At 38.8% G+C, this 14,566-nt stretch overlaps 1 protein-coding gene across 2 annotated transcripts in view; it reads left to right on the top strand.

The window, feature by feature from the left end:
• The window catches only part of dnah1 (dynein, axonemal, heavy chain 1), a 45,885-nt gene extending 31,667 nt beyond the window's left edge, over positions 1 to 14,218 (top strand). For both annotated transcript variants that reach the window (XM_067431531.1, XM_067431530.1), the window contains 23 exons: positions 523 to 690; positions 962 to 1,153; positions 1,378 to 1,509; positions 1,797 to 1,922; positions 2,065 to 2,184; positions 2,591 to 2,740; positions 2,916 to 3,076; positions 3,182 to 3,407; positions 3,520 to 3,715; positions 5,475 to 5,626; positions 6,024 to 6,220; positions 6,312 to 6,456; positions 6,722 to 6,880; positions 7,751 to 7,882; positions 8,015 to 8,185; positions 10,832 to 11,011; positions 11,243 to 11,419; positions 11,592 to 11,762; positions 12,039 to 12,169; positions 12,800 to 12,944; positions 13,106 to 13,312; positions 13,582 to 13,816; positions 13,968 to 14,218. In XM_067431531.1, coding sequence (XP_067287632.1) covers positions 523 to 690; positions 962 to 1,153; positions 1,378 to 1,509; positions 1,797 to 1,922; positions 2,065 to 2,184; positions 2,591 to 2,740; positions 2,916 to 3,076; positions 3,182 to 3,407; positions 3,520 to 3,715; positions 5,475 to 5,626; positions 6,024 to 6,220; positions 6,312 to 6,456; positions 6,722 to 6,880; positions 7,751 to 7,882; positions 8,015 to 8,185; positions 10,832 to 11,011; positions 11,243 to 11,419; positions 11,592 to 11,762; positions 12,039 to 12,169; positions 12,800 to 12,944; positions 13,106 to 13,312; positions 13,582 to 13,816; positions 13,968 to 14,089 — 3,795 coding nt within the window. In that variant the 3' untranslated portion in view covers positions 14,090 to 14,218. The remainder of the gene's footprint in view (positions 1 to 522; positions 691 to 961; positions 1,154 to 1,377; positions 1,510 to 1,796; positions 1,923 to 2,064; positions 2,185 to 2,590; positions 2,741 to 2,915; positions 3,077 to 3,181; positions 3,408 to 3,519; positions 3,716 to 5,474; positions 5,627 to 6,023; positions 6,221 to 6,311; positions 6,457 to 6,721; positions 6,881 to 7,750; positions 7,883 to 8,014; positions 8,186 to 10,831; positions 11,012 to 11,242; positions 11,420 to 11,591; positions 11,763 to 12,038; positions 12,170 to 12,799; positions 12,945 to 13,105; positions 13,313 to 13,581; positions 13,817 to 13,967) is intronic.
• The last annotated feature ends 348 nt before the right edge of the window (positions 14,219 to 14,566 follow it).

Raw genomic sequence — 14,566 nt, 5'->3', positions numbered from 1 at the left:
TATAGTGTTCCAAAAGTATTTTATCTATTTCAAATAAATGTTGTTCTTTTGAACTTTCTAAAGGAAAAATGAGCTCCACAAAAATATTAAGTAGCACAGTTTTAAGCATTAATAAAAAAATTGTTTCTTGAGCGCCAACTCAGAATACAAGTATTATTTCTGAAGGTGACACTGGAGACTATTAATGGCTGCTAAAAATTCAGTTTTGCCATCACAGGGTTAAATTACATTTTGATATATATTAAAATGGAAAACACTGTAATAAGAATAATAACATTTTAATTGTAATAATATTTCACAATATTATTGTTTTACTGTTTTTTTTTTTTTTTTTTTTTTAAAGCAACCTTGGTGAGCATAATAAACTTCTTTTTAAAAAACGTTTAAAAATCTTGCCGACCACTAACATTTGAATGGTAGTGTATTTGCATATTTTTTAGCACAATTTTAAAATATTGATGGCATAAGAATAATTAATTATAACATTTTAGCCCAAAGTGTATAATAATCTTCTTTCCACAGGACAACATCCCAGACATGGTGATCAAACAAGTGCAGCCTTATATTGACAACCCAGAGTTCCAGACTGACTCAATCGCCAAGGTGTCCAAAGCCTGTACTTCCATCTGTCAGTGGGTGCGAGCGATGCATTTGTACCATTTTGTGGCCAGAGCTGTAGAGCCCAAAAGGGTAGGAGCTTGATTCCTTTCTGCTAAATACATTATTTAGCTTAGATTTCCTCATATGTATGGTTAATTTGTGTATTTGATTTTATATGCCTGTCTGTTCTGGACAATTTGTCTTATTTCTATGTAAAATGTTTTAGTGCTATTCTGACTAAAGCTGTTGATTTTCAATCTAATGCTTACAAACATGTTGTTGTGAACAGACCAAAGCTAATGCTTTTTTTAATAATTATATTCATGTTTTAATAGTCATGTTTCTTTGTGTGTGTGAACAGCAAGCCTTGCAGGAAGCACAGGAGGATCTGGCTGTAACACAGCGCATTCTGGATGATGCTAAGATGAAACTAGCAGCTGTAGAGGAGGGCATTGCCACCCTGCAGGCTAAGTATCATGAATGCCTGAGCAAGAGAGATGAGCTAGATGCCAAATGTCAGCTGTGTGAGAACAGATTGATCCGTGCAGATAAGGTGAGTGGAGAAAAACCTCACCCGTCTAGTTTTCCATTCAGCTTATTGTTATATTGGCCGGTCAAACTTACCTCTTTATCATATCCATCTGGTAACAGTACCTTCTGTTTTTCCAAATATGATATGACCATTGAATATGTTTTGAAGAAGTTCATTATACGTTGAGTTTATACTGAGCACATGGAGGTTTAGACACAGGATGTTGTTGTTGTTGTGTGTGGTAGCTGATTGGTGGTCTGGCAGATGAGAAGGTGCGCTGGAGGGAGACAGTACAGCAGCTGGAGTACATGGTGAATAACGTGGCTGGAGATGTGCTGCTTGCTGCCGGATACATAGCTTACCTCGGACCCTTCACTGTGAGTGTGTGGGAGTGTGGTAGGGAAAATGCATGCTGGGTAGAACGATGTTTGAATATCTTTTGTTAATTATGTGGCTGTTTGATTGCAAAACCTGTTAAGAACATGTCCACGTCATTTTTCCCCCTAAAATCAAAATAAATCAATAGAAAATTAAATTGTCTATTCTACTTATATGCTATAATCCTCTCATTACCACAATCCAACTCATTAAAACACATCTTCGACATCTTATTGTGAGATTTAGCCTTAGGGAGGGGATATATAAATATGTATAATTTTTGCAGGGAGAGTATCGTTCAGCTATGGCTGAGGAGTGGCTTAGGGGTTTTAAAGAACTGACAGTTCCTCACACAGAACAGCCCAACCTGATCAGCACACTAGGAGACAAAGTCAAGATCCGCTCCTGGCAGGTTAGAAACCAACACATATGTACAACATTGTACTTAAGTCCTCTGCATGGACATTAAACTTCTATATTGACAACCCAGTCAACATACATACGTTTTGTTTATTAGGTCTTTTTAAATACATTTTTTGTGTCATTTCGTATAGATTGCAGGCCTGCCCAAGGATAGTCTCTCTGTGGAGAATGGAGTAATCACACAATACTCTCAGCGCTGGCCTCTGTTCATCGATCCGCAGGGACAAGCCAACAAGTGGATTAAGAACATGGTAAGAGTTATACTAAAATATTTTTTTACCTTGCATAACAGAACTAACTAGATGAATTATGCACTGACATAAAAAAGTTTTTGGTCAGTAAAAACAGTAATATTGTGAAATATAATTACAAATTAATTTAAATTTCTGTTAAGAAACTTGTTATAACTTGTTCTGTAAGAAACTTGTTATATTATCAAAGTTGAAAACTGTTTTGCTACTTAGTTTTTTTATTTTATATATATTCTTTGATGAATAGAAAGTTCAAAAGAAAAAAAAAATACAAATCTTTTGTAAAATGACATGTCTAAGCGCTCCCTTTTGATGTAAAACACTTTTGACCCAAACTTTTAAATGGCAGTGTATGTCATTTACCCCAATGTAACTTTTTTTCTGCCTTTTCTCATGGTTTCCGCAGGAGCGTGATAACAGATTGAATGTGATGAAGTTGAGTGACCGGGACTTCCTGCGTAGTTTAGAAAATGCTATCCGCTTTGGGAAGCCTTGTTTACTGGAGAATGTAGGGGAGGATTTAGACCCTGCACTGGACCCTGTGCTCCTACGACAGGTACACATCACTGTTTTGTGTGAATAAATCATAAAACAAAGCTCAAAAGCTGCTATAGCTAGACTAGTATCTATGTTTAAAGCTTTAAATGATCAATATTTAAATCAATCATGTGTTTTAGTATTTCTTATCTGCCTTCAGTGTAAATCTGATTTTCTTGTGTGTATGTCCTCAGACATATACCCATGAAGGCAACACAGTTCTAAAACTCGGAGACACTGTCATTCACTATCATGACGACTTCAAGATGTACATTACCACTAAGCTGCCCAACCCACATTACTCACCGGAGATCGCCACTAAAGTCACTCTCATTAACTTCACCCTCTCACCCAGGTGCTGCTCTTACATTTCTTCAGACATAAACATAATGAAGGCTTCTAGTTTGTGAGGTAGATCCTGGATTTCACATGTGCTAGGTTTCCATGTGTGTTAATGCAGTGGGCTAGAGGATCAGCTGCTAGGGTGTCTCGTAGCTGAAGAGAGACCCGATCTGGAAGGGGCGAAGAACCAACTCATTGTGAGTAATGCGCAAATGAAACAGGAATTAAAGGAGATAGAAGATCAGATCCTGTTTCGACTGAGCTCTTCAGAGGGAAACCCTGTTGATGACGAGGAACTGATAAGAGTGCTTGGGGCCTCCAAAGTCAAAGCTGAAGAGATTCAGGTATGTCTGAAATAAAAGCTTGTGTATTCCTTGCTTTGAAAAGCTAAATGTGCCTTCTGTTTAATTAAGCATCTACTGTAAAGAAGTAATCTTTTTCATAAAAAATAACTAGGCTAAAGTGACTGCAGCGGAGGCGACTGAGAGGGACATTGACGCTACACGTCTGGAATATGTCCCAGTGGCTGTCCGAGCCCAGATTCTCTTCTTCTGCGTGTCAGATCTGTCAAACGTGGACCCAATGTACCAATACTCTCTAGAGTGGTTTCTTAGTATTTTCATGGGTGGCATTGCCAACTCAAAGCGAGCAGGTAGAGAACATACTGTCCTGTTTTTGACACTATGCACTGAAGAACCTGCCAAATGTTCTTACGTTTTTTTTAAAAGCCAGTTCTTTACCTTTTTGAATTCAAGGCCTCCATTTTCCGCAACAATATTCAAAGGCCCTATTACTTTTCAAGTGGTTCATAATTTATTGGATAAGGATTAAGTTATAAGGATTAGAAAGAATTAAAATTTGCACCTGATAAAATATTTTAGAACTGGGCATAACTACAAAAAAAGTCATGTAAATAAATAAAATCGTATTACTCTATGGTGGTTTTATTAATTTACATGACATTTCCAGGTTTAGAAATCACACTTTTAAAATTAGGTTATCTGATAGATCCAGATTTTCCATGACAGTGAGAACCCTGGTTCTTCTTGAATTAAAATAAGAAATATCTTGAGTATTTTGAGTTGTGTTAGCTCATTTAGCTTGTTTTGTCTTAAAGGGTTAGTTCACCCAAAATTAAAATTATTTCCTTAATTATTCACCCTCATGTCATTGGACACCCGTAACACCTTCGTTCATCTTCAGAACACAAATGAAGATATTTTTGTTGAAAGCTGATGGCTGATAGCCTGACAAGCCAGACCCACATCAAGATGTTTGGTCTGGAAACTCACCATTGACCGGACTCAATCCGAGGGGCGGGATAAACGGTTGTCTCTCAAACTCCCTCTGCACGCGATAGGATAGCGCTACCACCAACCAGAGCAATGAAGGTGAAGCAGAGCTTGTTAATAGATTAAACATTCGGCAAAACTCCGAACACATCTTCCCTTTTAAGAATGACTTCAGTGCCGTTCTTTTCTCAGAGAAAAGCTTAACTCCAAGTCTTCCAGAGTCGCGGTCAAAGCTTATTCGAAAGACCGCCGTTCGCCAGTTTCTGTGTTTACTAGAACCACGCAAACGCAACTCGGCCGTCGTCATTATGGCCCCGCCCACCGACTCTATACACAATGTGATTGGCCCGGCAAGAGTTAGGGGAATACAGCTCAGAAGGGTATTGAGAGTTTCTAGACGACACTCACGGACAGATTAGATTTGCTGCCGCTAGGGCGTCTAGATTTCTAGGCTAGATGGCTGAGAAAGGCTTCAGATAGGCCTCCATTGGCATTCAGTACATTCCCACTCACAAGACCCATAAAGGCACTAAAACGTTACAAAGTCCATCTCACTATAGTGGCTGTACAATAATTTTATGAAGTGACGAGAATAGGTTTTCTGTGATGTATTAAATGGCGGATCTGCGTCATATTGTTGCGCATGCGTCGAGTTCACGTCAAAAACTTGGTGGATAAAGTCGTTATTTCGATTTTTGTGTGCACAATGACTATTTTCGTCGCATTGTAAAATTATTGTACTTCCCCTGTAGTGAGATGGACTTTGTAACGTTTTAGTGCCTTTATGGGTCTTGTGAGTGGGATTGTACTGAATGCCAATGGAGGCCTATCTGAAGCCTTTCTCAGCCATCAGCTTTCAACAAAAATATCTTCATTTGTGTTCCGAAGATGAATAAAGGCCTTACGGGTGTACAACGACATGAGGGTGAGTAATTAATTAAATAATTTTCATTTTTGGGTGAACTAACCCTTTAAAGGCTCCCTAGTGGGCGCTAGCCCCCATGTTTTAGACATGTCTTATATATTTTAGGAATTTACAGTACTGGTTAATAAGATACATCACTTCTTGTAACTAACTGTTTAACATACTACGTCTTGTCTTGGCTTCCCTCCCCACAGAGACAGTGAAGGAACGTATTTTCAACATTAACGAATTCTTCACCTTCAGCTTGTACAATAACGTCTGTCGCAGCCTTTTTGAGAAACACAAGCTGATGTTCGCCTTTCTTCTGTGTGCCAGAATCCTGATGAATGACGGCAAGATTGATATGGTTAGCGAGATTTTTTTTAAAAAAGGATTAAAAGTCTATTTTTCTTCGTCTCTCTTTCATCTCTACCTAAACCTTTTTGCTTTCGATCCGGCAAATATTTACCATTTATTTAAAATAGTTTTATCAGAGACACACAAACACATTTTTTTTAAAGTTCATTACGTAAATTCATTCTGCGTTTTCTTTTGATCTTTATCAGTCAAGCTGCTTTTAATAATGCTAATATTTATACCACTAGATATCCAGGAGTCTTATTTGATCATGCTGTGATAGAGGCAACTGAATATACAACACTGTGCTGTCATATCATTGCCAATGTTTGTAATGAAGAATCATAATCCTGGGGACTTATATCTGAATGTGATCCATGTATACATAAATGTCCTTGTGTGTACAGGCTGAGTGGCGATACATGTTATCTGGGGGCCGGCCCCAGCAGCAGGCTCCTAATCCTGCTCCAAACTGGCTGTCCATGAGAGCCTGGCAGGACATATTGGCACTGAGTGCCCTGCCCACTTTCAGTAACCTGCCAGAGAGTTTCCCCAAACATGAATCGGCCTTCAAGAATATATTTGACAGCAGCCAGCCACACAGGTTGCCACAAACACACATGCAAGCCCTATTAAAGATTGTAAATGGTGACAGGTTTCTCAGTTTATACGCATATGTGTATGTATGTGAACAGGGAGCCTCTTCCAGGTGAGTGGGACAGCAACTTAGACTCGTTTCAAAAGCTGCTGGTTCTGCGCTGTCTCAGAGCTGACCGGCTTACTCACGGCCTGCAAGACTTTGTAGCTTCACAGCTGGGTCAGAGTTTCATCGAACCCCAGGTACCCAAAAATATACTCCATATACACCACACTCATGTCATCATATAACAGCATTAGTGATCTAATAGCATTTTGATATTGATGGAACTATGAAACAGCACACTGCTTATGTAAGAACTTCATGTGAGATTGTTAAAAAAACAGGCCAAAGACACAATTTTAATACAATCTTTAGCAGGTATTTGCATATTTTTAGGTCATACTAATAATGTGTTCCTCTATGACTCACTGTTTTTGGTCATGATTTGTCATTTCTGCCTCTCAGACATCGGACCTGTCTGCGGTGTTTAAAGAGTCATCTCCCTCCACCGCTCTCATTTTTGTGCTTTCTCCTGGTACCGACCCTGCTGCTGACCTCTATAAGTTTGCAGAGGTCATGAAGTTTTCGAAGAAGATGAACGCAATCTCCCTTGGGCAAGGCCAGGTCAGAACTTACAGTAGAACGTCAAGGAATAAAGAAATATATGCTCAAACTATATCATAATTGTAGCTTCTGACTAGGTTGTCTCTAATATGACCGACATGCCATCTCAGTCATCCACCTTCATACCTATGAGAATTTGAGACTAAAATACTCTCCATACATTTTTTTTGCAGTAGACGAACACTAATAAAAGATGACTTCCCACCCTAGTGCTAATTATGTTACTATTTAAAGTTTCTGAAAGGCTGTAATGTTCTGTGCCACCTACTAAGAACTGTGACATACCTGACCTTCGGCTCACACCAACTGGTTTACATATATATTCAACATTACACTAATATCTTAAAGGGGTGGTTGGATGCGATTTCACTTTTTAAACTTTAGCTAGTGTGTAATGTTGCTGCTTGAGCATAAACAGTATCTGCAAAGTTACAGCGCTGAAAGTTCAATGCAAGCGAAGATAATGTCTTTAAAGTTACGTCAGTTTATTGCCTACAAAATGGTCGGTTTGGACTACTACGAGCTCCTTGCCGGGTTGGTGACATCATAAACCCTTGCTATTAACATAAACACTGTGACTTCTGCCCGTAATGTAAAATGCAGCGTTTAAAAAAAACAAACTATTAAGACATGTTATACTGTGCCCTATAAACACAACCAAGCCTAGAAAAAAACACGGAACCACCCCTTTAACAATTTAAACTTGAGGTTTATTTCTTTAGAGCTATGACCAAATCACATACATTTTAATAACCTTTAAGGGCTTTTATATGCATTTTGTATTCATCTAAACATGGGTCTAAGATCTGTGTATATTTGAGTATATTGAATAGATTACACTGAAATAATGTATTGTATGTTGTATGTCAGGGCCCCAGTGCTGAGATCCTGATGCACAGTGCCATGGAGAAAGGAAAATGGGTCTTCTTTCAGAACTGCCACCTTGCTCCCAGCTGGATGCCATCTCTAGAGAGACTAATTGAGAACATCGATTCTGACAAAGTTTGACACACCTGACTAGCTATTTCAGTTTTTATAGACTGTTTGTCAGAAAAATCTATGAACTTTTATATTTATTGGATTCTCAAAAGTAAGAGTTTTTAAATATATTGGAAAAACCTGTTTGTACCATAGGTCCATCGGGACTTCCGTCTTTGGCTCACTAGTCTTCCCAGCAACAAGTTCCCAGTGTCTATTCTGCAGAATGGCTCCAAGATGACCATAGAACCACCACGAGGCATTAAAGCCAATCTTCTGAAAACCTACACCAGCCTCACTGAGGATTTCATGACTTCATGCACTAAGGTTCCTATCAAAAAGAAGCTTGTTTTCAGAAAACCCCAACCTGGGAAAAATACTGCATCAAATTTAAAGGTCCACTGCAATGCCTTGAAACGCGCCGCATTATTCAATGTGTTGACGTAATTTCCCCTGAAGCGGCTTCAGCTGTTAGCAGCTCCTCCCCTTTTTTGAAAGAGCCAATATCGTTTCGTTAATATACAGTTTGACTAGAGCGCAAGAGCGGACCTTTGGTAAAGCCAGTTTCCTCTAACTGTTTATCATCATAATCTCCTCCATATCGCTTTGAAATGCAGCATTCTGTGCAGAATTCAAATGGGTCGATATGTTTGTTGTCTGCGCGAACTCGCGCATATGATCCGCTCTGCGCTCTCGTGTCTGTAGTCTAAATTTAGACCAGAGCCGTTAGGGGGTGTGCGCTGAGGCGATGCGTGAAACTAATGTGAAAACAGACTTCATTCGCCTCAAATGAAAGCATATTTACACTGAATCGTTTCCTATCACATATATAGTGTGCTATGTGCTGTTCACCATGTAGAAATGAGTAAATGTGTGTTAACAACTGACCGATTTCAGCTGCCGCTTCAGCAGTGTAGGGGGTGGGCTTTAGATTCTAGAGAGCATTTTGATTGGACAGAAGATTTGACGAGAAAGTGAAGTCTGCGATGATGTCACCAAAATCTGAGATTCGTTTTAAAGGGGGGGTGAAACACTCAGTTTCAGTCAATCTCATGTCAATCTTGAGTACCTATAGAGTAGTATTGCACCCTTCATATCTCCGAAAAGTCTTTAGTTTTATTATATTTATAAAATAAATATGGGCTGTACCAAGTCTTTCCGGAAAAAACCGAGCGCCTGGAGGCGTATCGTGTGGGCGGAGCTAAAGAATGACGAATGTGCAAAGCAGTGACGTCCTCAAGCGTGGAGAAGCCCATGGCTATCGAGCTCAGCTAATACAGATATGATCCAGAATCAAATCTGAGGCTGAAATAAATTGAACAGGTGGAACAGCAACAGCAGGACGTCTGTCTCTGTGGTATGGACTGTATTTAGTGGCCTGTCAACATTTGTGTGTGTTTACTCGCAGTTTATGAGGACATGATTCGGTTTATGGACTATTGTATGCGACTAAACTTTAGCAGTAGCAAGCAAAACGGTTTTGCACGTCAGACTAGTGTAATGTTATACAGAACAACAATGGAGTCCGTTAGCGCATTTGAATGATGAAGCACGCAATCGTGTCGTTTACTGATGTTTACTCACGCGACGATAGCCAACAGCACAGACATTTGAAGCAGTTTTACTCACCGGCTGCTTCCAAAGCAGGACCGAACCTTTATCGCTGGGACCGCTCTACCAAATCATACCAAAGAAGTATGTTTTTGACAAAGTCCTGACAGCAGTGAACGGTGGAGATCCACTTTTGCGACGCAACTGAAGCGATGTTGTGAAGCTTTCCGTCATTTCTGCGTTCAAATCGGTTGCACTCTCTCTGCACGCGATAGGATAGCGCTACAACCAACCAGAGCAACGAAGGTGAAGCAGAGCTTGTTGATAGATTAAACATTCGCCGTATCCGGTCGGCAAAACTCAGAACACATCTTCCCTTTTTAGGAATGACTTCAGTGCCGTTCTTTGTTCTTTTCTCAGAGAAAAGCTTAACTCCAAGTCTTCCAGAGTCGCGGTCAAAGCTGATTTGAAAGACCGCCGTTCGCCAGTTTCTGTGTTTACTAGAAGCACGCAAACGCAATTCGGTCGGCGTCATTATGGCCCCGCCCGCCGACTCTATACACGATGTGGTTGGCCCGTCCAGATTGTGAGAAATACAGCTCAGAAGGGTATTGAGAGTTCCTAGACGACATTTGCGGGCAGATTAAATTTGCTGCCGCTAGGGTGCGTCTAGATTTCTAGGCTAGGAAGGAGTATTTTTAACACAGAAATACTCCATCAAACGTCCAACATTAGTGTTTGAAACTTTGTCTATATTTAGGATGGGAATCCAAGTATTTAACAGTGTAAAAAGCTCAGTATGCATGAAACAGCATTTCACCCCCCCCCCCCCCCCCCTTAAAGGAAGTGGGAGACTGTACATTTTGAATGCTTATATCTCCAAAATGTAAATTTTGTCATAGTTTTGGAGCATACCAGCTTATTCATAACTTTAAGGCTAACACAGTCATACTAAAAGCTAAAAAACTTACATTTTGATTTCAGTGGACCTTTAAGTGTGAATATAGCAAATGCACTGTTCAAGTTTGGGGTCAGTAAGATTTTTAAAAAATGTTTTTGAAAGAAGTCTCTTATGCTCACTAAGGCTGTATTTAATCAAAAAATAAACAGTAAACGGAGTAATATTGTGATATATGTATTAGGATAATTAGGAATAGGATTATTTGATGAATAGAACATATTAATTAGAGCAGCATTATTTAAAAAAATTTTTTTTGTATTTATAAAAGTCACTTTTGATCGGTTTAATGCATCCTTGCTGAAAAAAAAAAAAAAATATATATATATATACATATATACTATATTATACTATATATATATTATACTGACCCCAAACTTTAGGTGTATGGTAGTTTACAAAAGTATACACATGTTAATATTTATTATTTTCTCTCTCTTTCTCTATATCTTATATCTTGGCAGACAGCTGAGTTTAAGGCTCTCCTCCTGTCTCTGTGCCTTTTCCATGGAAATGCCATTGAGCGCAGGAAATTCGGCCCACTAGGATTTAATATTCCATACGAATTTACAGATGGGGACCTGCAGATTTGCATAAGCCAGCTGAAAATGTTCCTGGATGAGTATCAGGACATCCCATATAAGGTAAAACCAGACATTCTCTTTCCACCCACCCCCACATGATGATGATGATGATGATGATGATGATATAGCCGATTGCGCATATATTGAGTAACTAAAACTTGCCATTTTAAGCAGTTACAGAACATCTATATTATGTAGTGTTTATATTTGTATTATTAATAAAGGAAGCCACACTCACAAATCTTTTTTGATCTGGTTTTCATTTTTTTTTTTTTCTCCCTCTCTGTTCAGGTTCTAAAGTATACTGCAGGGGAAATAAACTATGGGGGTCGTGTGACGGACAACTGGGATCGCCGCTGCATCCTAAACATCTTGGAGGATTTCTACTGCCCTGCTGTCCTGGGCCCTGAACACATTTACTCTCCTTCGGGAGAATACAGACAAATCAGCACTGAGAATAATGTCAAGGTCCAGAACTCATGTTTCTTAAAGGAATCTCAACCTCAAGTATTATGAAAAAACAATAAAGCTGACCTCAGATCAATGTAAAAGGAGCTTCTTCCTTGTTCCTTCACAGGCTCACACTTCAGCGCAGTCTTGTGTTCATGCAGTACATCTATTTTTTTTTTTGTGTGTGCAGGGTTATTTGACATACTTTCGTGGTCTACCAATAAATGACTCACCGGAGATCTTTGGCCTCCATGACAACGCCAACATCAGCTTTGCACAAAATGAGACGTTTGCACTGCTGGGAACTTTAGTGAAGCTCCAGCCCAGAGTAGCAGCTAGCGGAGGCCAGTCCAGAGAGGAGGTATGTGTCTATATGCATTTATGTACATTTTATATACCAATATTTTCTTTATATGTACACTACTGTTCAAATGTTTGCAGTCAGTAAAATACTTTTTACTAAGCATTTTAAAAAGCAAACCATTTTCTTTTTGATAGTATCTACATAAAATGCACAGCAGTGTGGCGATTAATGTAGCGGCTGCAGTGTTAACACCGCAATTATGGATTTTTCTTACAACCTTTGATGTAAAATGATCATGTAAAATGCACGCTCTTTTCTCGTCTACACATTAAGATCATTGAGGAAATAGTGGAGGGGATTGTGGAGAAGATTCCTAATCTCATCAACGTGCAGGAGGTCATGCATAAATACCCGGTGATGTATGAAGAATCTATGAACACTGTCCTAGTTCAGGAGATTATAAGGTAAGTTTTTAAAATGTGCATAATTAATGTATAAATTATATACAAAGACCTTTACATATACACTACTGTACAAAAGTTAAGGTTTGATGTGATTTAAAAAAGAAAAAAAAATTAGCCCATGATTTACTCATCCTCAAGCCAACCTAGATGTGTATGACATTCATTCTTCTTTTAAACGAATACAATCAGAGTCATATTAACACATTCCCTGGCTAATCCAAGCATTATAATGGCGGCCTTCTTATATAATTATAAAAAAGGCCTTCTGAAGCGAATCGATGGGTTTTCGTAAGAAAAATATCCATATTTAAAACTTTACAAAGTAAAAAATCTAGCTTCCGGCTGGGCTGCCATTCACTGCCATTATAATGCTTGGATTAGCCAGGATATTTTTCTTTTACAACTCTGATTTTCAATCTGGTTTTCAAAATATTGAAATACTAAGAAATGTTTCTTGAGCATGGTACTAATGATACTTCACGATACTGCTTTTTTCTCTATCTTTAATCAAATAAATGAGCATAAGAGACTTACAAAAAAAATCGGTTTGGTGTATTTATAAAACAAGTAGATTACAGTGCACTTTGTCACTAAGCACACTAAAAATGCACCTCTCTATCCCTCTCACAGGTATAACAAGTTAACAGCAGTCATTTCCCAGAGTCTCAGCGATCTGGTGAAGGCATTGAAAGGTTCAGTAGTAATGTCATCTCAACTTGAGCTAATGGCCAACAGCCTTTTCATCAATGCTGTTCCAGATATATGGAAGGCCAAGGTAAGAATCTTGCAAATGTTAACCATTCAAGGCATGCACAGAATTTGTGGAATGATTGTTTTTGTTGCCATGTAAAGACTATACAAACTTCTTGTGCACTGAAATCAGGGCTTTAATGGGGACACAGCTCGCATAAAATTCTTCTTTTGGTATTTTCCCAGGCATATCCGTCTCTTAAGCCGTTGGCCTCCTGGGTGTCAGATCTGGTCCAGCGGATAAGCTTTTTGCAGAACTGGATCTCAGATGGCATACCTGCTGTATTCTGGATAAGTGGGTTCTTCTTCCCCCAGGCCTTCCTCACAGGAACCCTGCAGAACTTTGCCCGTGGCTCTGTGGTCTCCATTGACACCGTTGCATTTGACTTTAAGGTGCATAATCTGCTTTTAACGGCAAGGCTTTCTTGCATTAAACTCTGTGTAATGCAATTTGAAGCCTCAACTATGTTTCCATATTAAGCTCTCGAAGCAAACTTGATATTTGATAGACCATTAAGAGAGGTACAGTATACCTGAGAAGGTCAAACATTGGAATAGAACATTCTCTTGCATATCTTAACAGCATGGTGTGTATCTTTTTATTATCCACAAGTCTTGATCAAGCTTTTTAATGGATTTCCTTTTGTTGAACCCTCTTTTAGGTTATGAAGGAAAATGTACAAGAGCTGACTGAGAGGCCTGACATCGGCTGCTTCATCCACGGTCTGTTTCTAGAAGGGGCACGCTGGGATGCAGAGACAGGCCAGCTCGCTGAATCCCGTCCCAAAGAGCTCTACACAGAGATGCCTGTTATCTGGATGGTACCCGTTCCCAACCGCAAACCTCCTCTATCTGGGATCTATGTGTGTCCCATCTACAAAACCCTTACTCGTGCTGGTGAGCAATTTGAAAACCCTTTCTTTGTGAAACTTGCCACAATCTTTTGTTAATGTTTTAGTACTGTACATCCTGTGGAGTCATTGTGATATTATCTGAGATTTGATTATGTTTTACCAGAGATCTGAAAAGTTTTGTTTTTCCTCCACAGGAACTCTCTCCACCACCGGGCACTCAACCAACTACGTGATTGCAGTTGAGCTGCCCACAGATCGTACCCAGGGGCACTGGATCAAACAGGGTGTGGCGTTGATCTGTGCTCTAGACTACTAGACTCTCACTCAAACACATTTTCATTTATACACATACATCAGTTATTATTAACATGTAGCCTATATTTGTTATTAATATATATTTTTTAGTGCTGGGCAATTGATTTATCGCATTAAAAATAAAAGCTTGTTTACATAATATATGTGTGTGTACTGTGTATAATTCTTATGTATATATAAATACACACTTCTTCCTGAATATATCTAAGAAATATTTGCATATACTATATACATTTATATTTATATATTTACATACATATGTATATAATTTTTATATAAATATTATATGTTTTACATTCCTAAGTTTAAGTTTTTCACCTAATATTTATAATTAGTTTGAAATTTTTCCAAACTGGTTTCAATAATTTTAGTTAACCATAACAACAGTAGCCTAAACATACAGTGATATAAATTAACACACTGGCTACGGGGGATATTTTGAACAAAGTGTTTAGAAGACCTAAAATTGTGATTAGTG

This window comes from Pseudorasbora parva, chromosome 22 (genome assembly GCF_024679245.1).
Source record: "Pseudorasbora parva isolate DD20220531a chromosome 22, ASM2467924v1, whole genome shotgun sequence".
NCBI classification, from domain to species: domain Eukaryota; kingdom Metazoa; phylum Chordata; class Actinopteri; order Cypriniformes; family Gobionidae; genus Pseudorasbora; species Pseudorasbora parva.
This window is presented reverse-complemented; position numbering and strand designations above follow the sequence as displayed.